This window comes from Meles meles, chromosome 1 (genome assembly GCF_922984935.1).
Source record: "Meles meles chromosome 1, mMelMel3.1 paternal haplotype, whole genome shotgun sequence".
Taxonomy (NCBI): Eukaryota; Metazoa; Chordata; class Mammalia; order Carnivora; family Mustelidae; genus Meles; species Meles meles.
In genome coordinates this window covers 123218278-123243507 of record NC_060066.1, presented here as the reverse complement: position 1 = coordinate 123243507, position 25230 = coordinate 123218278, and the positions used below count along the sequence as shown (strand labels likewise).

Below are 25230 nucleotides of genomic sequence, written 5' to 3'. Positions count from 1 at the left end.
TTTTGGTTGGGTTTGTCTTTTTTTAACCCCAGAGAGGCGTGACGCTCTAACTGCCCTTGTGGGTCAGTTTCCCGGCGAAGCGCCCGGCCGCCCCGAATTTCCTCGCCCGCCCTCTCGCTTCCGCCCCGCGGTGCGCTGCTGGGCGCCGCCTCTAGGGGCGCCTTGGGCCCCGTGGCTCTGAGGCGGCGGCTGCAGCGGCGGTCTTCCAGTCTTCGCCTTTCCCGGCTCTCAGACGGGCGGTGGCGGTGGCGGCGGCGGCGGTGGTGGCCAGCTGCACAACGAAAGGGCACCCACAGCCCAGGCGAGCTGCAGCACGACCGCTCCCCGCGGGCGGGCAGGGTCCGCGCCGCCGCGCTCCGGCCAGGGCTGCCGCGAGAGGCGGCGGCGGCGGCGGCCCCTGCCCCAGCTCCGGCCGGCCCGCGGCGCCCTCCGGCCGCGCTCCCGCGCGCAGCTCGCGGCCCGGGCCGTGGGGATGCGCGGGCTCGGGGCTTCGGCGAGCTGAGGCGGCGGCGCCGGCCCGCGCGCCCCTTGGGGCCGCCCCCGCATCCCGCTCGCCGGCGTCTGGCTCTCATGATGATGAAGAAAAAGAAGTTTAAGTTTAAGGTGGACTTCGAGCTGGAAGAGCTCTCCTCGGTGCCCTTCGTCAATGGGGTCCTCTTCTGCAAGATGCGGCTGCTGGACGGCGGCAGCTTCACCGCAGAGTCCCCCAGGTAACGCGCCCTCCGCGCCCCGCGAATCGCTGCGCCCGCCCCGCAGGGGTTTCTTCGATGGGCAGCTTGTCGTTCCTTGGCCCATTTGCTCTCTTCTCTTTCTCTAGAGCCTCTCTTTCTCTAGAGGCCAGTCTGAAATCAGGAGTTCATTGATCTGCCCAAAGTGCTTCGCAAATGGCCCATCTCAGCTGGGCTTGGCTCCTGGTCTCCTGATTCCAGATGGTTCCTGGTATCTGCGCTTCCCTCCTCAGTGCTCTGGGAATAGGAGCCATTGGCCAGAAGGGAGAGAATACTTCTGGTTTCTCTTAAGACATCTTCATATTTGCGAAATGCAAAGTGGAACTCGAATTGTTGTTAAAACAAAACCAAAAAGAACCCAAACTGCTTGAGTTTCAAGAGCCCTGGCCCTGGACGGAAACATGTGTTTAGTGTAACTCCTTTTCTCTTGGTGCGTATTCGGGGACTCTGAAGCCCAGGATGCAACCACAGTAGGCCCAATCAGGCTTGACTTGAGTCAAGTGTTCCCTGGCAGATGAGACAACAGTCTGTGCCTCATAGGAGAGCTGTGTCTCCAGTTACGCGCTAACACTCTCTGAATTACCAGTCTTGAGGTTGCCACTAGTGGCTCTCAGTGTGAAGGACTTAGAACCAGAAGGAGAGCCCAGACCTGCCCTCATTTTGAAATGAGGCTCTGGGCACTCTCCGGGAGAGTCATTGGCAGGTTACAGAATGAAGCCAAGGGTGATAGTGTTCCTTGAGTCACTTAAGGTCTGTTTGGCAGGTTGACAGATTTATCCTTAGGTTAGTTTTCCTTAAGAAAATAGGAGATTTATGGAATTTTTAAAAAAATGAATTTTAAAGTTCCTGAGATCAAAGAAAGAGATGGACAGTTAATGCTTATTTTGCCTAGATTTACGACTCATAGACTTTATTTTTATCCTAGAAATATTCTGCTTTCTTTTTACCTGTCATCCCTATTAGTATAAACCCATAAGGTCGATGGGTTGTGGAATTGGGATCAGAAATTGTCTGCAGTGGCAACGCTGAAGCCTATAGATGCCAGAAAATGTAAATGGCTAGTTGGCCAAAGCAAAGGATGTATAAAGCGTTATCGACTCTCAGAATTAAGAAAAAACAGTTACCAAGGATACTTTTTAAGATTAAACTGTGCTGCCAAATCTTTTGTGGTTATCCAGCTAATTAATTGCAGTACAATCATTTTTTTTAAAGATTTTATTTATTTTTTTGACAGACAGATCACAGGTAGTCAGAGAGGCAGGCAGAGAGAGAGGAAGAAGCAGGCTCCCTGGTTAGCAGAGAGCCCGATGCGGGGCTTGATTCCAGGACCCTGAGATCATGACCTGAGCCAAAGGCAGAGGTTTTAACCCACTGAGCCACTCAGGCGCCCCGCACTACAGTCATTTTTAACACACTGGTGAGAGAACAGTGTAACTTAAAATGGTACAGCAAATACTGTACCAGCTCCTCAAGTGTGGAAAAGCCAAAACCAATTCTTGAATGTCCTGTGGGTGCAAATGACTGCTTACCCTGGGTCTTACCCTTTTCTTTCCGGGTCCCACCTGGCCACTTCGGGCTGTTAGACCAGCTCTTTTGGGTCAGTGGTGACACCTGGTGGTCAGGGTACCTCTCTCTTACCTTTCTCCCTCAGATTATTGATTTGGCTTGCTACTCACAAATCAAGTTATTCCAGTATTGCACACAGCCATTTATTAAGCAAATACGTGTAGGTTGGGTCCTTTAAGTATATTATCTTATTTCATGCTCATAGCAAACCTGTAAGGTAGGGATTCCCATTTTGTGGATGAATAAACTGAGACTCAGAAGGCTCAACTTAACCAAGGCCTGCAGATCTGGTAAGTAAAATGTCAAAAATCTTGATACAGGTCTGCCTGATTTCAAACAGATTGATGCCAGATGAAGGAGAAAATTATGTGTTGTGCTGAATGGGGAGATCCCTAATAGTCTTAATAAGCAAGGGGTGTAATTTGATTTCTAATTTGCAAGAGTTGGAAAAAACAGAGTTTTCTGGGTTCAATTTACCCCTTTCTCTTCCAACAAAAATGTGGCCTTAATAAAAATCAGTAAGATTAAGAATAGTGCTCTATATAGCCAAACAAACAAAAATCCCTACAGTTTGGAAGGAAATGACTCATAATAAGGAGTCTGTGCCTTGTTAGTTAGAGGTAATTGGTGTAAATAAAGCTAAGAGCAAGGATTTAGAATGAGGCAAATCTGAAACTGAATCCCAACTCCATGATAAACTTGGGTGGGTTGCTCAGCCTCTCAATTTCCATCTATAAAATAGAAACCATCACTGGCATAATAGGGTTGCTGTGAGGATTTTTAGGAAGATGATGTACTCAAAACAGCTCTCACAGTGCTCTGGCACCCAGTCAACATTTTTTTTAAAAGATCTATTTGTCAGAGAGAGAGTGAGTTCACGAGAATACACACAAGCAGGGTAAGTATCAGGCAGAGGGAGAGGCAGTCTCAGCACAAAGCAAGGAGCCCAATGTGGGACTTGATCCGATGACCCTGGGACCATGACCTGAGTCGAAAGCAGACACTTAACCGACTGAGTCATCCAGGTGCCTGCATCCAATCAACATTTAAAGAGAAGACAAAGAGCTTGTCCAAGAGGGTTTGCTTCCTTTAAGATATTGATACTTAATTCCTTTATTCTGACAACTATAAGAGTGTTGGTTTGAAAAAGATACCTAATTTTTACAAGAAAAAATGAAACACCTAGGATGTGAATTATTTTTAAAATTGCATAACTTAATTTTTGGATGCTAGTCTAGGCATTGCATCTCTGATTAAATGCTAGATTTTAATTAAAAAAAATAAAATAAAGGGCACCCAGGTGGCTTAGTCGGTTGTGTCCCATTCTTGATTTCGGCTCAAGTCATGATCTCAGTGTCCTGAGATCAAGCTCCGATTTGTCTCCATGCTCACTGTAGATTCTTCTTGTCCCCGCACTTTGCTCTTCCCTCTCTAAAATAAATAAATTAATTAAATCTTAAATCTTTATGATAAAAAACTTGTTGCCAACCCCCCCAAAAAACACTTTATAGCCTCTTATAAATCAAATATGTTTACCATTATAACATTTCTCCCTTAAAAATATGAAATTTAACTACATAGAAAAGGGTTAACATAGCAAGCCCAAGACTACTTTTCTTAGAAAGACCTGCTTACAGTGTTTTTGCTGGCATCTGAGAACCAGTTCCCTACACTGATGTAAAACTTTTTTGAGTGTCTCACTGTGCCTAGACTACAAACAATGTGAATTTTGGTCTGTGCCAGGGGGAGAGTGCCTGTATGACCAGCTCCCAGATAAGCTTTCTTGGGAGACAATATGTGTTCCTGTAATTCGATGCTGGAGAAACTGAGTTCCGGGTGACTCTACTGGGAGAGGACTCTTAGAAGCTTCTACTTGGTTTCCCATGACTTTGGTCCATGGACCTTTTAGTAGGCTTTACTGATTCTGCTTTGTATCATTTCACTATAATAAATCTTAGCCATGGGGCTCCTGGCTGGCTAAGTTGGTGGAGCATGCAACTCTTGATCTCAGGGTTCTGAGTTTGAGCCCCATGTAGAGATTATTAAAAAAAAAAAAATCTTAGACACGAATACGACTATATGTTGAGTCCTATGAGTCTTTCTAATGGATCCCTCAACCTGGGGATGGTCTTGGGGATCACTGATACGTGAATGTACGTAAAATAATAATTCAATTTTTAGAAAAAAGGCTTAGAGGTACATTGTAAATTATAGGTGTATTTGACTTTATACAGAAACTAAAGAGGCAGATCATTCATTGCTCAGCACATGTAAATGAACATTTACCAGGTTTCAAGCTGTGTGGCAGGGGCTCTGAGAAGCATAACAATTATAAAGGCCCCATAAGGGAATTAGCTCTACTTAATGAAATTAGATCATAGATATATAATTACTTGACAGTAGGAGACAGTATGATTTCGTGCCTAATCAGTGGGTCAGTTTGTGAGTGTTGTTGAAATTCTACAGGTAAAGAATTTATTTGCAGCTGTAATGGTTGTGGAAAACCACAGTAGCTTTTCCCCTGAGCAGGCTGGGAGGATGAATTTGCATTGACAGGGAAGTGAGGCTGAGAGGTCAACTTGAACAGGTCATCAATAGGAGCTGGTGATAGAGCAGCCTGATTGCAGAGAGAGTTCACATTGAACAGAAGAAGATAAGGACTTTGAATACGATTATAGTTTGCTTTCCACTGCTCATAGGACAAAAGTCCTTTTGAGATTCTTGCACAAAGTTGTTTTATGATTAAAGTGGTATTTAAGCTGGATAGCTGACTGATTTTTGTCAGATTCAAGAGTGGATAGACTAGAAATGAGACAAATTAGGAGTCTGTTCAAATAACCCAGGCAGGAGCTAATACGAACCTGAATTTGGAGGTTTTTCATCTAAGTGTCTGATAAAATAATAATGCTATGACAAATGCCTTGATGCCATGCCAGAGTAAGGGAGTCAAGAAGAATCTTTTTTTTTTTTTTTTTTTGTCGAGGTGTATCACAGTATATGTGAGGCATGTTTGTTGATAGTATATTGTGAGGAGGATAAAGGAGGTAGGTTGTATGTTGGACGCAGTACATTGAGGTGACAGTGAGCCTGATTAGCAGTTGGAGACATAGTTATTGTGGATTTCGTAGATTCTGGTCTATTGTAAGTAAGCCTGCTTACTGAACTTTTCATCTAGAATTTCCTTACCCGTTTTGCCTTTTTAAAGATTAGCAGTGAAAATTAATTTTAGAAGGATCCAGTTTCTGCTGGAAAAGTGTGTTTAGTGGGACACCTGGATGGCTCAGTTGGTTAAGCCCCTGCCTTCGGCTCAGGTCATGATCCCAGAGTCCTGGGATTGAGTCCCGCATCGGGCTCCTTGCTCAGCGGGGAGCCTCTTTCTCTCTCTGCCTCTGCCTGCGCTCTGCCTGCTTGTGTTCACTCTTTCTCTCTCTCTGACAAATAAATAAATAAATAAAATCTTAAAAAAAAAAAAGTGTGTTTAGTGAACAGGTTAGAAAAAATATAAAGACTAGAAAGTGTTTATTTGTCATAAATGTTATTAAAATTGTCAAGTTTTATATACCATAGTTAATAAAACATTCAGATAATACATTATGTGATTATAGTAATCTAATAAACTGAAACCAAATTATTGCCTAATAATTTTTGAACCTTTCAAAAAGATAGAAAATTACACTATTTAAATCTTTTAAGTGCATCCTTCCTTTGTAAAAGCATTTAAATCTCTTGAGGTGTGTTAAGACTGTCAGAACAGGTTTCATTTCTGGTCTGCTTTAGTAACAGAATAAGGAAGAAAAATTTCCTGTATTTTTAGGATTCCCAAGTTTGCCTTATTTTGTTCATCTTGTTTTGTACTCATAGCTAACTACTTTCCCAGGTTTCACATGAGCTTGTGGCAAAAAACCGTGTGAATTCAGGGAGTGTCCAGGAAGCTAATGAGCACATCTGTGTATTAGATCTTTTACTTTGTAAACAAGCTGAAGAGATTTCTTCTCTTTGGCCAGAATATGTCTTCATGTTTTCAAGATTTTAGTTCATGCACATTATGTTTTATTATTTTGCACGTCCAGTTTTCTGAACACCATTTGTTGAAGAGTGTCCTTTTCCCACTTCATATGTTCTTATCCCGTTTTCTTGCCTCCTTTGTCCTATTTTAATTGAACATACATACAAGGGTTTATTTTTGGGCTCTCTATTCTGTTTCACTGATGTATGTGCTTTTATGTCCGTGTCATAGTGTTTTGATTACCATAGCTTTGTAAGATAGTTTGAAATCAGGTGATATGATACTTTTGGCTTTGTTCTTCTTTTTCAATGTTATTGTTTTGGCTATTTTGGGTCTTTTGTGGTTCCATACAAATTTTAGAATTATTTGTTTTAGTTCTGTGACAGAGGTCTTTGGAAGTTTAATAAGGATTGCACTGAATATGTAGATTGCTTTGGGTAGTAGAGACAGTTAAACAATATTAATGAGCCCAGAATTCTTTCCATTTTTTTAATGTCATCGTCAGTTTCTTTTATCAGTGTCTTATATTTTTCAGTGTATAGGTCTCTCACCTTCTTGGTTAAATTTATTCCTAGGTATTTTATTCTTTTTATACAATTATAAATGTGATTTTTTCCCCTGATTTATCTTTCTGCTACTTAATTATTGGTGTATAGAAATGCAGCAGATTTGGGGGCATCTATGTGGCTCAGTTAAGCGTCTGCCTTTGGCTTAGGTCATGATCCCGTCGTCCTGGGATGGAGCCCCACATGGGGCTCCCTGCTCAGTGGGCAGTCTGCTTCTCCCTCTCCCTCTCTGCTCCCCCTGCTTGTGTTTAGTCTCTCTTTCGCTCACTCTCTCTCAAAAAAAAAAACCAAACCAAACAAAAAACCTTATATAAAAATCTGTTGCATTTCTTTTTTTTTTTTATTATTAATTTTGCATCCTGCAGCTTTACTGAATTCATTTACTAGTTCTAACAGTTTTTTGGTAGTCTTTAGGTTTTCTATTTATAGTATCATGTCATCTGTAAATAGTGACAGTTTCCCTTCATTTTCAAATCGTTTGCCTTTTATTTCTCTTTTTTTGTCTAATTGCTGTGGTGAGGCCTTCCAATGCTGTGTTGAATAAAAATGAGGATAGTGGGCATCCTTGTCTTGTTCCTTAGATGAAAAGCTTTTAGATTTTCACTGCTGATGGGTGTCTGTGTAGCTCAGTAGATTGTTTGACTCATGATTTCAGCCCAGGTCATGATCTCAGGGTCAGGAGATTGAGCACCACATCAGGCTTTGCATTAGGCATGGAGCCTGCTTGAGATTCTCTCTCTACCTCTCCTGCTGCCCCTCCTACCCTAAAAAAATTAGATTTTTCACTGTTGAGTATGATATTAGCTGTGGTTTTGTCATTTATGGACTTTATTATGTTGAGGTACATTCACCTTATACCAATTTGTTGAGAGTTTTTATCTTAAGTGGATGCTGAATTTTATCAAATGCTTTTTCTGCTTCTATTGAGCTCATTACATGTTTTCGATCTTTCATTTTGTTAATGTGGTGTATTATGTTGATTGATTTGCAGATGTTGAAACATCCTTGAGTCCCTGAAATAAACCCCATATGATCTTGGTATATGATCTTTTTAATATGTTGTTGAATTCGGTTTGCTAATATTTTGTGAGCATTTTTACACCTGTGTTCACCAGGGATAATGGCCTGTAATTCTCTCTCTCTTTTTTTTTAATGATGTCATGGTCTCAGTTTGATATCAGGGTAATGCTGAGCTCATAAAATTAGTTTAGAAGCTCTCCCTTTTCAGTTTTGTTTTTGAAGAGTTTGAGAAAGACAGGTATTAATCTTTGAATTTTTGGTGGAATTTACCAATGAAGCCATCTGGTCCTGGACTCTTGTTTATTGGGAGGTTTTGATTATTGATTCAGTTTCCTTACTAGTAATCAGTCTGTTCAGTTTCTATTTCCTCATGATTCAGGCTTGGAAGATTGTAAATTTCTAGAAGTTTATCCATTTCTTCTGTGTTTACAATTTGTTGGCATATAATTGTTCATAGTATCCTATTATGGTCCTTTCTGTTTTGGTGACATAAGTTGTAACTTCTTCCCTTTAATTTTTTTTTTTTAATTTTTTTAGAGGGAGAGTGGGGAGGGGCAGAGGAGGGGGGAAGAGAGAATTTTTTTTTTTTTTTTAAAGATTTTATTTATTTATTTGACAGAGAGAGATCACAAGTAGGCAGAGAGGCAGGCAGAGAGAGTGAGAGGGAAGCAGGCTCCCTGCTGAGCAGAGAGCCCGATGCGGGGACTCGATCCCAGGACCCTGAGATCATGACCTGAGCCGAAGACAGCGGCTTAAACCACTGAGCCACCCAGGCGCCCCGGAAGAGAGAATCTTAAGCAGACTTCATGCCCAGTGCAAACCCCAATGAGGGGCTTGATCTCTTCACCCTGAGATCATGACCTAAGCTGAAATCAAGAGTTGGAAGCTTAACCAACTGAGCCACCCATGTGTCCTCCCTTTTAATCCCAGACATCCCCATTAATTCTGATTTTATTTATTTCAGCCATCTTTCTTTTTCTCTTGGGGGGAGTCTAGCTAAAGTTTTGTCAATTTTATTTACCTTTTCAAAGAACCAGATCTTAGTTTCATTGACTATTTATCTTCTTAATCTCTATTTCATTTATTTCCATTCTGATCTTTATTATTTCCTTCTTTCTACTATGGACTTCATTTTTTCTTCTTTCTTTAGGTGTAAAGTTAAATTGCTTATTTTTTTTTTAAGATTTTTATTTATTTATTTGACAGACAGAGATTGCAAGTAGGCAGAGAGAGAGAGGAGGAAGCAGGCTCCCCACCCAGCAGAGAGCCCGATGCTGGGCTCGATCCCAGGACCCTGGGATCATGACCCGAGCCAAAGGCAGAGGCTTTAACCCACTGAGCCACCCAGGCGCCCTTAAATTGCTTATTTGAGATTTCTCTTATTTCTTGAGGTATTGCTGTGAACTTTCCCTGTGTAACTTTTACTGTATCACATAGATTTTGGTATGCTGTATTTCTGTTTTCATGAGTCTTTAGGTATTTTCTTACTTCTCCTTTGATTTCTTCAGTGACCCAAGTGTTGTTTAGTAACCTGTTGTTTAATTTCCATGTACTTACAGTTTTTCCAGTTTTTTTCTTGTGATTTCTAGTTTCATACCATTGTGGTCAGAAAAGATGCATGATATTTCAGTCTTGAATTTGTTGAGACTTGTTCTGTAGCCTGAATGTGATTGATCCTGGAGAATGTTTCATGTGTACTTGAGAAGAGTGTATATTCAGATGATTTTGGATGGAATGTTCTGTATATATTTCTTAAGTTCATCTGGTCTAATGTGTCATTTAAGGTTAATATTTCCTCATTGATTTTCTGTCTGGGTGATCTGTCAATTCATATAAGTGGGGTATAAGTAAAGGTGCTGATATAATTAGGAATTAGTAAATTCTTACTAAATTATTATATTGCTATCAATTTCTCCCTTCAGATCTGTTAATATTTGCTTTAGATATTATGGTGCTTCTATGTTGGGTGCCTTTATATCTGTAAATGTTATATCTTCTTGCTGTCTTGTGCCCTTGATCATTTTTATTATAAATAGACTGTTTTAAAGTTCATTTTATCCAATGTGAATATAGCTACACCAGCATTCTTTTTGTTTCCATTGTTTTGGAACATCTTTTTCCATCCCTTCACTTTCAGTCTCTGCGTGCCTTTTTTTTTTTTTTTTTAAATATTTTATTTATTTATTTGACAGAGAGAGAGGTCACAAGTAGGCAGAGAGGCAGGCAGAGAGAGAGGGAGAAACAGGCTCCCCACTGAGCAGAGAGCCCGATGCGGGGCTCGATCCCAGGACCCTGAGATCATGACCCGAGCCGAAGGCAGAGGCTTAACCCACTGAGCCACCCAGGCGCCCCTCTGCGTGCCTTTCTGAAGTAAGTCTTGTAGGTAGTATATAGATGTATCTTATTTCTTTAACCCACTGAGCCACCCAGGCGCCCCAGATGTATCTTATTTCTTAAGCTAATCATTCACTCTGTGTCTCTTGATTGGAGAATTTAGTCCATTTACATTTAAAGTAATTATTGGTAGGTATATACTTACTGCCATTTTGTTAATTGTTTTCTGGTGTTTGTAGTTCCTCTCTTGTCTTTTTTTTTCCCTTGTGATTTGATGACTTTCTTCAGTATTGTGTTTAGATTCCTTTCTCATTTTCTTTTGCTATTTACCATAAGTTTTTGCTTTGTGGGTACCAAGAGGCTCACATATATTATCCTATATATATAGCAGTCTACTTTAAATTGGAAGCAGCTTAGATTTGAACATGTTCAAAACCCTATGCTTTTATTCTCCCCACCACATTGTATGTTTTTGGTGTCACTTTTTACATCTTTTAATTTTATGTATCCCTTAACTAATTCTTGTGGTTTTAGTTAATCTTATTACCTTTGTCTTTTAGCCTTTTAATAGCTTTATAAGTTATTAATCCACTAACTTTGCTACATATTTACCTTTTCCAGTGAGATTTTTACTTTCATATGTTTCTTATTATTAATTAGTTCTATTTCTTTTCAGTTTAAAGAAATCTCTTTTAATATATCTTATAAGGCAAGTTTAGTAGTGATGAATTTTGCTTTCACTTGTCTGGAAAACTCATTCTCTCTCCTTCAAATCTGAATGATAACCTTGGCAGGTAGAGTATTCTTGGTTGGAAGTTTTTTTCCTTTCAGCGCTTTGGTAATCTCATGCTACTTCCTTCTGACCTGTAAAGCTTCTGCTGATAGCCTTATGGGGTTTCCCTTATACATAACAATTTTATTTTTCTCTTGCAGCTTTTAAGATTCTCTCTTTAACTTTTGACATTTTAATCATAATGTGTCTTGGTAGCTCTCTTTGGGTTCATTGTATTTGGAACTCTCTGAGCCTCCTGGACCTGGATGTCTGTTTCTTTCCTTATGTTAGGGAAGTTTTCAGCCATAGTTCTTCAAGTAAGTGTTCTGCCTCTTACTCTCTTTCTAACCATTGTGGGACCACTAAAACACAAATATTATTTCATTTGATGTCCTAGATATTCCTTAAATTATCTTCATTTTTAAAATTCATGTTTCTGTTTGCTGCTATGTCTGGGTGAGTTCCATTTCTTGAACTAACAGCTCACTGATCCACAGTTCTGCTTCATCCAGTATATTGTTGAGCCCCTATAGTGTATTTTTCAATTCAGCTATTGTATTCCTTAGCTCTGTGACTTCTGTTTGGTACTTTTAAAAAACGTTTTCTATGTCTTTGTTGATGTTCTCATTGGGTTCATCCATTCTTCTCCAGAGTTCGACGAACATTTTTATGACCATTACTTAGATTTTTTAAAATCAGGTAGCTTACTTACCCTGCATCATTAAGGCCTTTTTTCTGAGGTTTTGTCTTGTTTTTCTATTTGGGACTTGTTTCTTTGTTTCCTTATTTTACTTGACTCTCTGTATTTGTTTCTATGTATTAGGTAAAACAGCTACCTCTCTATCTTGAAGGAGTGGCCTTGTGTAAGTGATCTTCCTTCTCATTTAACATTTCCCTAACTCCTCGATGTTTCTCAAACCTTTGTGATTGTCTAAGCCACCTTATTTGTTCTTAATATGCCCCAGTTGTTGAGGCTGCGTCAAGACCTATTATGATCCAAGGACAGGAATCTCATTTAGCACCTAGTTTGGAAGCCAGACCCTCAGGCAGGAGCTTTTAAAGTTTGCAAATATATTAAAATCCTGTGGAGGCACAGTTATAATCTCTATTAGCCTCCAGACCAGGAGATTTTGAGGTACCCCCTGGGCAACAGTTGCAAAAATCTGGGAAGGTTGGGGCACCTGGGTGGCTCAGAGGGTGAGCCTCTGCCTTTGGCTCAGGTCATGGTTACAGGGTCCTGGGATTGAGCCCCACATCGGGCTGTCTGCCCAGCATGGAGTCTGCCCACCCCCTCCCCCCACCTGCCTCTGTGCCTACTTGTGATCTCTCTCTCTGTCAAATAAATAAATAAAAATCTTAAAAAAAAAATCTGGGAAGGCTTGTTGAGCCATAGCAAGGATTGTATTTCCCTGCTTATATTCCCTGGATATGCCTCCTTAGCCTCTAGATGTATGGGAAACCTGAAGCCTATCCCTCAGGCTGAAGCTCCCAGCTAAGTAAATAGGCCTTTTTCACAGGAAGACTAGGTTGTGTTTCAATCTGCTGTCTTTGCAGCACCCAGGGCATGGTAGCCTACCAAGAGCTTTCTTTTGGACTGTTACAGTCCTGTGGAACTCTAGAATACCAGTCCTCTTGGCTACCAGGGTCAGACACTCAACTGAGGTTCCCTATATGGATGGTACATGCCCATTGGTTTTAGTAAAGGAGCTGGAAGGTGTAGGGGGTTGGACACAGTGGGAAAATGCCTTAACTTCTTGCACTGGTAGCATTCAACAGTGCAGCAAGAGAGTGAGTGCCTTGTCTCTATACATCCACTGACTTTAGGCTTGGGAATGGGAGGATGTCCCAACTACTCATACTTGCCAGCCCCAGCCAGGGAGTAAGGGGATGGGTTGCAACAGCCAGTGCTGGCAGACTTTAGCTAGGGAGCAGGAGAACTCCACAACTGTTTATGCTCTCTGGTTTTGGCAGGTGCCACGACTGGTCACCTGACCCATCCCAACAAGGCAGTGAGAGGATACCACATCCAAGGTCACTCACCTGTGCTAGTAGGCAGTGTGGAGAGTTAACAGTGGTGTCTGCCAGTGCCTCTACATCTGGGAAGCATCTAAACTGTCCCTTACTCCTCTGGCCAATGCCCCCAGTTCAGCGAATGAATCTCTCCCACACAAAACCTTGCCTCTTTTCAAACTACTGTTTTTTCTTTGGGTCACAGGGTGAGTGAGACTGTATGTGAACCCTCCAAGAGGGGAATCTCCCTTTCCTATAGCACTTTGGGATGCCCTGACATCAGACCTATTGTTTTTACAAGCCAGACATTCTGGGGGTTCATCTTCATGGTTCGGATTCCAGAGACTGGGACCCATTGTGGAGCACCCACCCCTGACTCCTCCAGAACTTTCTGTCTGGTGAGATCCCTCCCTGTTCTATATCTATATGGCATCTTTGAGGTCGATACTTCCGGGTCACTAGGAGAGTGCGGGATTCCGGGGCCGAGAGCGGCTGGCGGATCCGGGACCTCGCGTGATTCTCGGAACCCGAGTAGGAGCGGCGTCTGTGGCTATGGCTGTGACTCTGGACAAAGACGCTTATTACCGGCGAGTGAAGAGACTGTGCAGCAATTGGCGGAAAGGAGAAGATGAATATGCCAACGTTGATGCCATTGTTGTATCAGTGGGTGTTGATGAAGAAATTGTTTATGCCAAATCAACTGCCTTACAGACATGGCTCTTTGGTTATGAACTAACTGACACCATCATGGTCTTCTGTGATGACAAAATCATCTTTATGGCCAGCAAGAAGAAAGTGGAGTCGGTTTTTGGTTTGCTTGGTTTTTTTGTTTTGTTTTGTTTTTTGGGTGAGACTATTTCTCTGCCTCTCCTACCCATCTTGATGTGGTCCTTTTTTCCTTTGTTGTGGAGAGTACTTCATCTAGTTTTTAGATCTTTATCAAAGAGAAGTGATCCATATGTGGCTATAGATTTGGTGTGTCTATGGGAGGAAGTGAGTTCAGGATCTACCTAGGCTCCCATGTTGGACCCTACCACCCCCATCTCAGAATTCTTTTTTTTTTAACTTATTTATTTTTAAATTCTAGTGTAATTAACATATAGTGTTATATTAGTTTCAGATATAGAACATAGTACATCAACAATTCTATACATTACTCAGTGCTTATCATGGTAAGTGTACTCTTAATCTCCACCACCTACTTCACCAATTTTCCCACCCATCTCCCCTCAGTAACCACCAATTTATTCTCTACATTTAAGACTGGTTTTTTGGGCCTCTTTTTTCCTTTGTCCATTGTTTTATTTACTAAATTACACACATGAGTGAAATCATATAGTATTTGTGTTTTTCTGACTGATTTATTTCTCATTATACTGCCTAGATCCATCCATGTTGTTGCAAATGACAGAATTTCTTTTTTATAGCACACACATATGCCACATCTTCTTTATCCACTCATCAATTGATGAACACTTGGGCTGCTTGCATAATATGGCTATTGTATTTAATGCTGCAGTAAACCTAAGGGTGCATATATCCCTTCCAATTACTGTTCTCATATTCTCTGGGTAAATACCCAGTAGTGTGATAACTGGATCATATGATAGTTCTATTGTTAATTTCTTGAGGACCCTCTATTCTGTTTTCACAATGGCTGTACCAGTTTGCATTCCTACCAGCAATGTACAGGGGTTCCTTTTTCTCTGCATCCTCTCCAATACTTGTTTTTTGTGTTTCTGATTTTAGCCATTTTGACTGGTGTGAGTGATAGCTTATTGTGGTTTTGATTTGCACTTCCTTGATGATGAATGATGTTTAGCATCTTTTCATGTGTCTGTTGGCCATCTGTATGTTCTTCGGAGAATTGTCTGTTCATGTCTTTTGCCTATTTTTATTGGATTATTGGGGAACGGTAATTGAGTTGTATAAGTTCTTTATATATTTTGGATATTAACCCCTTATCAGATAGATTACTTGCAGATATCTTATTCCATTCAATACATTGTCCTTTGTTTGGTTGACTATTTTCTTTGCTGTGCAAAAGCTTTTTATTGGGGCGCCTAGGTCGCTCAGGGGGTTAAATCCTCTGCCTTCGGCTCAGGTCATGATCCCAGGGTCCTGGGATTGAGCCCCGCATTGGGCTCTCTGCTCAGTGAGAGTCTGCTTCCATTCCTCTCTCTCTCTGCCTGCCTCTCTGCCTACTTGTGATCACTGTAAATCAATGGAATCCAAGTAAATAAATGGAATCTAAAAAAAAAAAAAAGCTTTTTATTTTGACGTAATCCCAATAGTTTATTTTTCCTTTTGTTTCCCTTGCCTGAGGAGACAGTCTAGAAAAATGTTGCTACAACTGATGACAGAGAAATTACTGCCTGTGCACTCTTCTAGGATTTTTATGGTTTCAGGTCTCACCTTTGGGTTTCTAATCCATTTTGAATTTATTTTTGTATATGATATAAGAAAGTGGTTCAATTTCATTCTTTTGTATGTAGCTGTTCAGTTGTACCAACACGATTTATTGAAGAGACTGTCTTTTTCCCATTGCATATTCTTGCCTCCTTTGTTGAAGATTATTAATTGACCAAATAATCATGGGTGTATTTCTGGGCTCTTGCTTTTGTTCCATTGATTTGTCTGTTTTTGTTCCAGTTCCATACTGTTTTGATTACTACAGCTTTGTAGTATATCTCGGTATCTGGGATTGTGATATCTCTAGTTTTGTTCTTCTTTTCAAGATTACTTTGGGTATTCAATAGGGTCTTTTATGGCTCCAGTCCTGTGAAAAATAGGGATTTGATAGGGATTGCATTAAATCTGTCAATTGCTTTGTGTTGTATGGACATTTTAACAATATTTTTTCTCTCAATTCATTAGTATGAATATCTTTCCATTTATTTGTATCGTCTTCAATTTCTTTCATCATTGTTTTATAGTTTTCAGAATATAGGTCTTTCACCTACCTCCTTGGTTAAGTTTATTCCTAGGAATTTTATTTAGTTGGGTGCAATTGTAAACGGAATTTTCTTAATTTCCTTTTTCATTATTAGTGTATTTAAATGCAACAGGTTGGGGTGCCTGGGTGGTTCAGTGGGTTAAAGCCTCTGCCTTAGGATCAGGTCATGATCTTAGGGTCCTGGGATCAAGCCCCATATTGGGCTCTCTGCTCAGCAGGGAGCCTGCTTCCCCCTCTCTCTGTGCCTGTTGTACTGCCTACTCGTAATCTCTCTCTGTCTCTCTCTATGTCAAATAAATAAATAAATAAAAACTTTAAATGCAACAAGTTTTTGTATATTGATTTTTAAAAAATCTCTTTTATAGGGGTGTTATCTCCTCTTAGGTTAGGATATATGTTGGATACTGAATACATATATTAAAAAGTAATAAGTGGCTTAAAAGATATAGAAGTTTATTTCTCTCATTAAAATTCTAAGCTGATGTGGTGGCTCTCCATTGTCAAGTTGTCAGGGGCCCTGGCTTTATCTTGTTGCTCTGTCATGCCCAGGGTATTGTTCTCATCCACAGGGACTAAGTTAGTTCAGCCCACATCCGAATTTTAGCCACTAGAAAGAAGGAAAGGGGAAGGGGAGGTTCCTATTGCCCAGAGCTTATTGACCAGAACTTAAGCAGAAAGCCAAATCCAGCCCCAAAAAAGGCTGAGAACTATAGTCTTTGCTGGATATCCATGTGCCCAGAAAAAGATTTAGTTATGATATAGAGAAGGGGAGGACAGATATCAGGGGACAGTTAGCCTCTGTCATACCACTGTTTTGTTTGGGTTTTGTTTGTTTTAAGTAGGCTCCATGCCCAGCCTGGAGCCTAACATGGGACCAAACTTACGACCCTGAGACCAAGACCTGAGCTGAGGTCAAGAATCGGACGCTCGGGACACCTGGGTAGCTCAGTTGTTTAAGGATCTGCCTTTGACTAAGGTCATGATCCCAGGGTCCTGAGCTCGAGTCCCACATCAGGCTTCCTGCTGAGTGGGGAGCCTGCTTCTCCCTCTGCCTGCTAGTCCCCCTGCTTGTGTGTGTGTGTGCGTGCGCGTGCATGTGTGTGCATGTGCACGTGCATGCTCTCTCTCTCTGACAAATACAGAAGTAAAGTATTTTTTTAAAAAAGAGAGCGGAATGCTTAGCCTACTGAGCCACCCTGGTACCCCTGTCACACCACTGTTTTAGAAATGGGAAAGTTGATCCATAGAAAACAACATAATTTGTTCAAGGTCACCAATCAGTTAAATGAAAGATATTTGAAAGACTGTCCCATAAAAGAAGAATAGGTTTATGCTGGGTACATCAAAGGATGGAACATTAGATTAGTGGGGACATGTTAAAGAAGGCATGTCTCTATCCAATATAGTATTAGAAAAGTAATCTCTAATATTTAGAAGAGTGCAGTAGTGAATATGCTATCTTGGTACCCTGTTCATTTGTCAGGGACGTTGTCCTTCATAGAAGGATTGATGACCTAGATTATTCTCATGACCCTTTCTGACTCCAGGGTTCTATGATTAGGCTTTCCGTTGTATTTCCTAATACCGCTCTTCCTACATCACCCATTTTAGCCCAGACTGGTCAGCTTATAGTAACCAAATGTTGGCATGTTTCTGTCTCCTTTGTACTCTCCTTTTCTCACCTCTTCTTCCCCATTCTTGTCATTGATTCAAATTCCTACCATTCGTCAAGAGCTGAATCAAATATCTCATCGGCTTTATGCCCATACTTGTCCCAACCTACAATCCACCCACTGCTTTCCTGCCATGTTTACTACACAGTGTGTCCTTAATAAATGTCTGTTACCTGTTGGATGAATGAAATCCTTCCTCACTGTCTCACTCTGATTTTACCTTTCACTCAATTTCTGTAGTTCTTGTTTTTACCCACCAGTCATTTTACCCAAATTTGTTCTTTTAATTGCCTTCATAAAAAATTTCCATGCAGTGTAAACTTATGGTAGTAAAAATAAATACAAGAAAACGTAGAAAGAAGTATTTAACTGTTTATCGGGGTGGGGGGTGGACAGGGGAAGTGGGATGGAAGAGAATTCCTTAGCAAGGTTCTGAAAAAAGTCTAACTGGAGAAGGAAATGAAATGATAGAAGAAATAGTACATATACACAGTGGCAAGGCACAGCGACATGGTATGTACTGGGAGCACTGTGAATCCAGGTTTGCCCCGCCATCCAGGCGTAGAGCATTCCTATGAAATCTTTCCTAAGGCAACGGCATAAGGTAGAGAGTACCACCCTGCTTTCCAAAAGTTCACATTCTGCCACTTAACATTTAGGAAAGATCTACCTTATTTAACGGTAACAGCTTTTTTTGTGAAAGCAAAAAATCCTCTTCAGATTTCTTTCCATTAGCAGGCACTAAGGTAGGTCTCTCCTAAATATGAAGTGACAAGACACAAACTTTCAGAGTGAGGCATAGTATTAGAGTATTTTCCACCCTTATTTTCTGGTTCTGCTTTCTATAGTTTTGATTACCAGAGATAATGTGCAGTAAGGAAGATCCTCCCTCTAACATGTAGTCAGAAGGTGAGCAGTAGCCTGAGGCTGTGGCACAATGCCTGTGTCACTTGACTCACTCAGCTCACACATTTCGTCATCTCACATCATCACAAAAAGGGAGAGTACAGTACGCTATTTTAGGAGAGAGACCACATCTGTTTCTTGTTAGTTATCTTTGCCAGTCTCTTACTGTGCCTACTTTATAAATTAAACCTTATCATAAATACGCATAGGAAAAAACATAGTACAAATAGGATTCCATGCTATCGGGTTTTAGGCATCCACTGGGAGTCTTGGAACATATCCCCCTGGATAAGGGGGGGGCACTGCTATAATCGTGTATTATGCTGACACATTAAAAGAGGGAGAGAGAATGGTCTCTACAAGGAGTCTCTCCCTCTGCCCCACCCCCCATGATTGCTATCTCTCTCTCTCTAAAGAAACCATGAATTTTAGTGATGGCAGTGTGTATGTTCATGCATTCTTCTCCAGCAGTGCTCATAGGTTTGAGATAGGAAAAAAATGGACAGAAAGTTTGATCCAGGTTTAGATATTGTAGTTATGTGTAAAGGCCAAGGAGGCAAGAGAATTAGAGTGTTGGTGAGAAAGGAATTTTAAGCAGTTGCTCATGGGGTCCATACTTCATAAGGAAAGAAGCCAGGCCAGGAAGATAAATCAGGAAAACAAAATGGTTAGATGATACAGGTCTCAGTGAGTGTAAAGAAAAGTACGTGTGAAAGGAATGAGGCTGTGACAGAGTTGCTGGAGTCAGAGATGTGCTTAGAGAGCAGGATATTGAAGCTTTGAGGATCCTTCCTTCAGTTTTGAGTCAGGAGGGTTGGCAAGGAGCAGTGTTACTAAAGTGGTGGGTGTGAAGACAGGCATAGGGCAAAGAACTCTGAGCGTAGGGTGTTAGGTCATTTGCATGGTGTTAAAATAGCCGGTATGATTGCAGGTGTTGGGGCCAAAAGAGATAAAAAAAAGCAGTACTTCATTGGGACATTAACTAGGAGAGGAAGAAAGTAGTCTTACATTACGGCCTGATGTTACATGCCTCAGGCTTGGAAGTAGAAGAGTTACAGCTTACAAATAACATTACGGGGTTAGGAATATGCTAGTGCTGCCTTCTGTGGAAGATGGGGATGGAAAATAAACATCACCTACTCTCAAAGACTTCAGCACAGTGTTCTCATGAGATAGTTGGTTTCGGTTAGGCAGTGAGTGGAGTGTTGTTACATGAAGAGGTTGAGACTGTAAGAGTTTACTTAACCCTCTGGGATCAAGGTTTCAGGTGACACGACAGATGAGTTGGAAAGGAGAACAGCAACAGGAGAATGAATCAGAGCGAGGAAGAATAGAGCAGTAGGAAAGAGCCTGCTGGGGATTCAGAAGGGCTAGGCAACAAGGACCTGCATCTTGGTCTTTTCCTGTGGATTACAGGGATGAGAGCGTATGCATAGAACTGAATAGCCTGGAGATTTCTAATATGGACATGAAATAATTTAGTGCTCTAAGGCCCAGGTAATACAAGACAGTTGCTCCAGCTGTCTCTACTACTTCTAGGCATGCAAGAACAAGGTCATGTGTGTCTTGCCTTCCACTTCCTAGAAAGCCTTCTCCTTGATCATCTGTCTCTGTTTCACAGCCCCTACCTACAGATTTGATCTTTACCTTCCCTAATCTTGTCGCCTTGTTTCAGAGGATAACTCTTCTTCCTTCTGTTTAGTGCCAACGCACTCCCCTGCATCGCTGACCCCACCTCCACCTAACTTCCCTCTGTCTCTCTCTTTGTTCAGTTCCGACCCAAACTTCATGAAAAGATAATCCACATTTGCTGCCTCTTAAGCATTCCTTCTTCCTGCCTCAACCCTATACTCTGATATCTGCCCCGCCAATCAGTGGAAACCCTCCTTGCTGACCTCATCAGGCACCTCTAATTGCCATATCTGGTCAATATTTTCTCATTCTCATGTTTGTGCTCTATTTGAAGTCACCTGGTAAGTACCAATTTCTTGAAACTTGGCTACTTTTGTTTCCATGAATTTTCGTCTCCACCTCCACTTCTGATTCCTCTGAGGTCACTTCTGTTCATCTTCTTTTCTTCTCTTCTTCTTCCTTCTTCTTCTTTCTTCTTCTTAACTGACTTTATTTTTTGAGCAGTATTATGTTCCCAGCAAAATTGAGTGGGAAGTATAGAGAGTTCCCCTGTACCCCCTGTCCCACACATGCACATCTCCTCCATTGTCCACATCTCCCAGCAGAATGTATGTTTGTTACCATTGATGGAGCTACATTGACACATCATTATCACCCAAAGTCCATGGTTTTCATTCAGGTTCACTCTTGGTGTTCTATATCCCATGGGCTTTGACAAATGTGTTCTGACATGTATCCACCTTTGCAGTGTACAGAATGTGTCAGTGCCCTCAAAATCTTTTTTTTTTTAAGATTTTATTTATTTATTTGACAGAGAGAGAAAGAGAGAGATCACAAGTAGGCAGAGAGAGAGGGGGAAGCAGGCTCCCTGCTGAGCAGAGAGTTTGATGTGGGGCTCGATCCCAGGGCCCTGAGATCATGACCTGAGCTGAAGGCAGCGGCTTTAACCCACTGAGCCACCTAGGCACCCACCCTCAAAATCTTCTCTGTCATCTATTCATTCCTCCTTTTCCCTAAACCTAGACTCCATAGATGAGCCTTTTCTAGAGTTTCATATAATTGGAATCATACAGCAAGTAACCTTATTCAGATTGGCTTCTTTCATTCAGTAATATGCGTTTAAGGTTCTTCCATGTCTTCATAGCTTGATAGCTCATTTCTTTTTATCACCAAATAATAATTTGGTGGTCCAAGTGTACCAAAATAATCTATTCACCTACCATTCATTGTATATGCATGTGTATATATATGTGTGTGTGTGTATACATTTATATATATTTATTTTTATATTTAATTTTTATATATTGTATATTTATATTATTTATAAATTTGTGTATATTAATTTATATATATGTGTATGTATAAAATTCCATTTATGAGAGTTACCTAGGGTGGTCATATTCATAGAGACAGAAAGTAGAATGATGGTTGCTAGGACCTTGGGGGAGGAAGGAATAGGAGATTGTTTAATGTGTATAGAGTTTCACTTTTACAAGAGGAAAAGAGGTTTTAGAGATTGATGCAGCATGAATGTATTTAAGACCACTGAACTGCACACTTAAAAATGGTTAAGATAGTAAATTTTATGTTACATATATTTTACCACAGGTTTTGTTTTTAGTCTTTTTTTTTTAAGATTTATTTATTGGACAGACAGAGATCACAAGCAGGCAGAGAGAGAGGGCGGGGGAAGCAGGTTCCCTTCTGAGCAGAGAGCCTGATACAGGGCTTGATCCCAGGACTCTGAGATCATGACCTGAGAAGGCAGAGGCTTTAACCCACTGAGCCACCCAGGCGCCCCTCTTTGCGCGTGTGCGGGAGGGGCAGAGGGAGAAGGAGAGAATCTCAAGCAGACTCCAAGAGCCTGACATAGGGCTTGATCTCACAACCCTGAGATAATGACCTGAACCAAAACCAAGAGTCAGATGCTTAACTGACTGAGCCACCCAGATGCCCTTTACCATAATTTTTAGATGAAAAAGTATTTCAGTCCCCCCATTTTTATTTGATCAAGCCAATTACTTACATATTAGTATATTTAGGTAATATTGATTAGTATTAAGAAGAATGTTTTCTCCTTTTTAAACTTCATGGTGCAGGAACATTTTGCCATGAATTTTCTGCATTGATGAATCCATTCAGTTATTCTGCAAACTATGTGATTTCTTAAAATTAAGACATATAGGTTTATATTGTAATTAATTTTTACCTAACAATTTTAGGCAATTCCCTCTTTTTCTCACTTGTATTTGTGCTTTCTAAAGCCATTTTTGCTTGTACTATAAGTCTTGAGATATATCTTATTTGTTCATCAACAAATAGCATTTATTGATAATGTCATGTCAAATTTATCCTTTATTAAATGTATTACCTTAATAAATTTGTTCTTTTTTATAAAGATTTTTTAAAAAAAATTATTCTTTTGAGAGAGAGACACAGACAGCATGAGAGAGAGAGAGAGAGAGCATGCACGCAAGCAGGAGCAGGGGGAAGAGGAAGGAGAGAGGGAGAAGGAGCCTTTTCACCAAGCAAGAAGCCTGATGTGGGGCTCGATCCCAGAACCCTAGGATCATGACCTGAGACGAAGGCAGATGCTTAATGGACTGAGCCACCCAGGCACCACAGTAAATTTATTTTATGAAAGTTCTGTATAAGACATTTACTTTCATCTTCTGCATGAGCCCTTTTCATGATCTCAAAGCATATATCCTTCATAACCGTTTATGAATATAATAAAATAATATATATTAATATATAATATAATTGTTACTGTAAACATAGGTATAAAATATAATTTTTAATCATCAGAAAGTCTGTAGTTTAGTGAGAGATACTGACACATATTGTTAAATGCAGTACAGACAAAGTCTGTGACAGAGTGACAAAGTACAGTAAATGTACAAATCAAATTGTATGGCAGTCAAAGGAGAAAGAGAGTATGTGATCTAAGCTTTGAAAGATTAGTAGGACTTTTCCAGTAGGGGTAAAATGGGATGGGAGAATGTCAGACTTTTTGACTTGTGTTTATTATTAAAAACTGTCTTAGGGATGCCTCGGTGGCTCAGTCGGTTAAGCATCTGCCTTCGGCTCAGGTAATGATTCCAGTGTCCTGGGATTGAGCCCCACATCTGACTCCTGGCTCAGCAGGGAGCCTGCTTCTTCCTCTGCCTCTGCCTGCCACTCTGCCTGGCTGTGCTCTCTTTCTCTCTGACAAATAAATAAATAATATCTTTAAAAAAAGAAAAACAACTATCTTAAAGAGCAGTACATTTATACTGAATCTTCATCAGGAAAGCATTTTCTAGTGTAGCCTTTTTGTAAAACAGACTGGCGATTCCTCAGATGTGAAAACAGAATTCCATATAACCTGGCAGTTCCTCTTAATATACCTAATTGAAAATGAAAACAAGTCAACACAGGGGCGCCTGGCTGGTTCAGTCAGTGGAACAGAGGACTCTTGATCTTGGGGTTGTAAGTTCAAGCCCCACTTTGGGTGTGCCGATTACTTAAAAATAAAATCTTAAATAAAAAGAAAAAACATCAACCCAAACACTTATACATGACATTACGTAGCAACATTAATCATAATAATCAAAAGTCAAAACAACTCCAGTGTCTGTCAGCTGATCAAATGGATAAATGTGGGACATCCATACAATAGAATATTTTTCAGCAATAAAAAATGAAGTGCTGATACATGCTACAACATGGATGAACCTTGAAAACATCATGGTCAGTGAAAGAAACCATCACAAAAAGCTATATATTATATGATTTCCTATTCTGGACATTTCATCTAAATTCAATCTATAGAGACAAAAAGTAAATTAGTAGTCACCCAGGCCTGGGGGTTTGGGGGGAAAAGGGGAGTGACTGCTGATGAGGTTTCTTTTGGAGGGGATGAAAAGGTTCTAAAACAGATTGTGGTGAGTTCACAATCTGAATACACTAAAAACCATTGAATTTTACATTTTAAATGGATGAAGCTTATCATGTGGGAATTATATCTCAATAAAGTTGTTTTTAAAAAGCATTTTATGGTGTACCTAGCCAGCTCAGTCCATAGAGCATGCAGCTCTTGATCTCAGGGTCATGAGTTCAGGTCCCATGTTGCAAGTGGAGCCTAATTAAATAATAAAAATAAAAATAAATAATAATAATGGGGCACCTGGGTGGCTCAGTCGGTTAAGCATCTGACTCTTGATTTCAGCTCAAGTCGTAATCTCATGGATTGTGAGATTGAGTCCCGTGTTGGGCTCTGTGCTGAGCATGGAGCCTGCTTTAGATTCTCTCCCTTTCCTCCATTGCTTATGCTTGAGCTCTCTCCCTCTCTCCAAAATATAATAATAATAATAATGATTAATAAGAAAGCATTTTCTGACAAAACTCTATTAAACCAATCTAATGTGTGGTAGGCAGCTGAAAGTTTGTGTCTGAAACTGAGCAAGATTATCAGGATTGCATAATTAGATTTTTAAATAATCCATATGGACAGATAATAAAAGCCAGAGCTGACATATAGAATAAAACATAAAGGCCGGAGGATAGAACTTTGGTAGACAAAGATCTAATTAAGGAAAATGAGTCTAAAATTTTCAAGAAGAATGTGGTTATCACAGAAGCTACCTGAAGAAAAATCTTTAGAGGAGAGTGTTCAGCTCTGCCATAGTAAGAGAGAGAGAGAGAGAGTGGTGTGAGAACTACTCTCTTTATTTGACAATTAGCAAGTCTGGTGAACTTTTTTTTTATTGAGGCATAACTGACATTTAACATTAGTTTCAGATGTACAGCATAATGACTTGAGACTTGTATACATTACAAAATCACCACCAGTACAATAAGTCATTTGCCACCATATGTAGTTACAAAATTTTTTTTTTTAAAGATTTTATTTATTTATTTATTTGACGGCGAGAGAGAGAGAGAGAGAGAGAGATCACAAGTAGGCAGAGAGGCAGGCAGAGAGAAAGAGGGAAGCAGGCTCCCTGCCGAGCAGAGAGCAGAGAGCCCGATGTGGGACTCGATCCCAGGACCCTGAGATCATGACCCGAGCCGAAGGCA

General features: G+C 40.5%; 1 protein-coding gene across 1 annotated transcript in view; it reads left to right on the top strand.

Moving 5' to 3' along the window:
- Window positions 1-209: 209 nt before the first annotated feature.
- Window positions 210-25230, top strand: part of FAM102B (family with sequence similarity 102 member B) — a 95429-nt gene continuing 70408 nt past the window's right edge. Inside the window, exon 1 of the mRNA XM_046005659.1 lies at window positions 210-710. Within this exon, the coding sequence (XP_045861615.1) occupies window positions 571-710 (140 nt within the window). The 5' untranslated portion in view covers window positions 210-570. The remainder of the gene's footprint in view (window positions 711-25230) is intronic.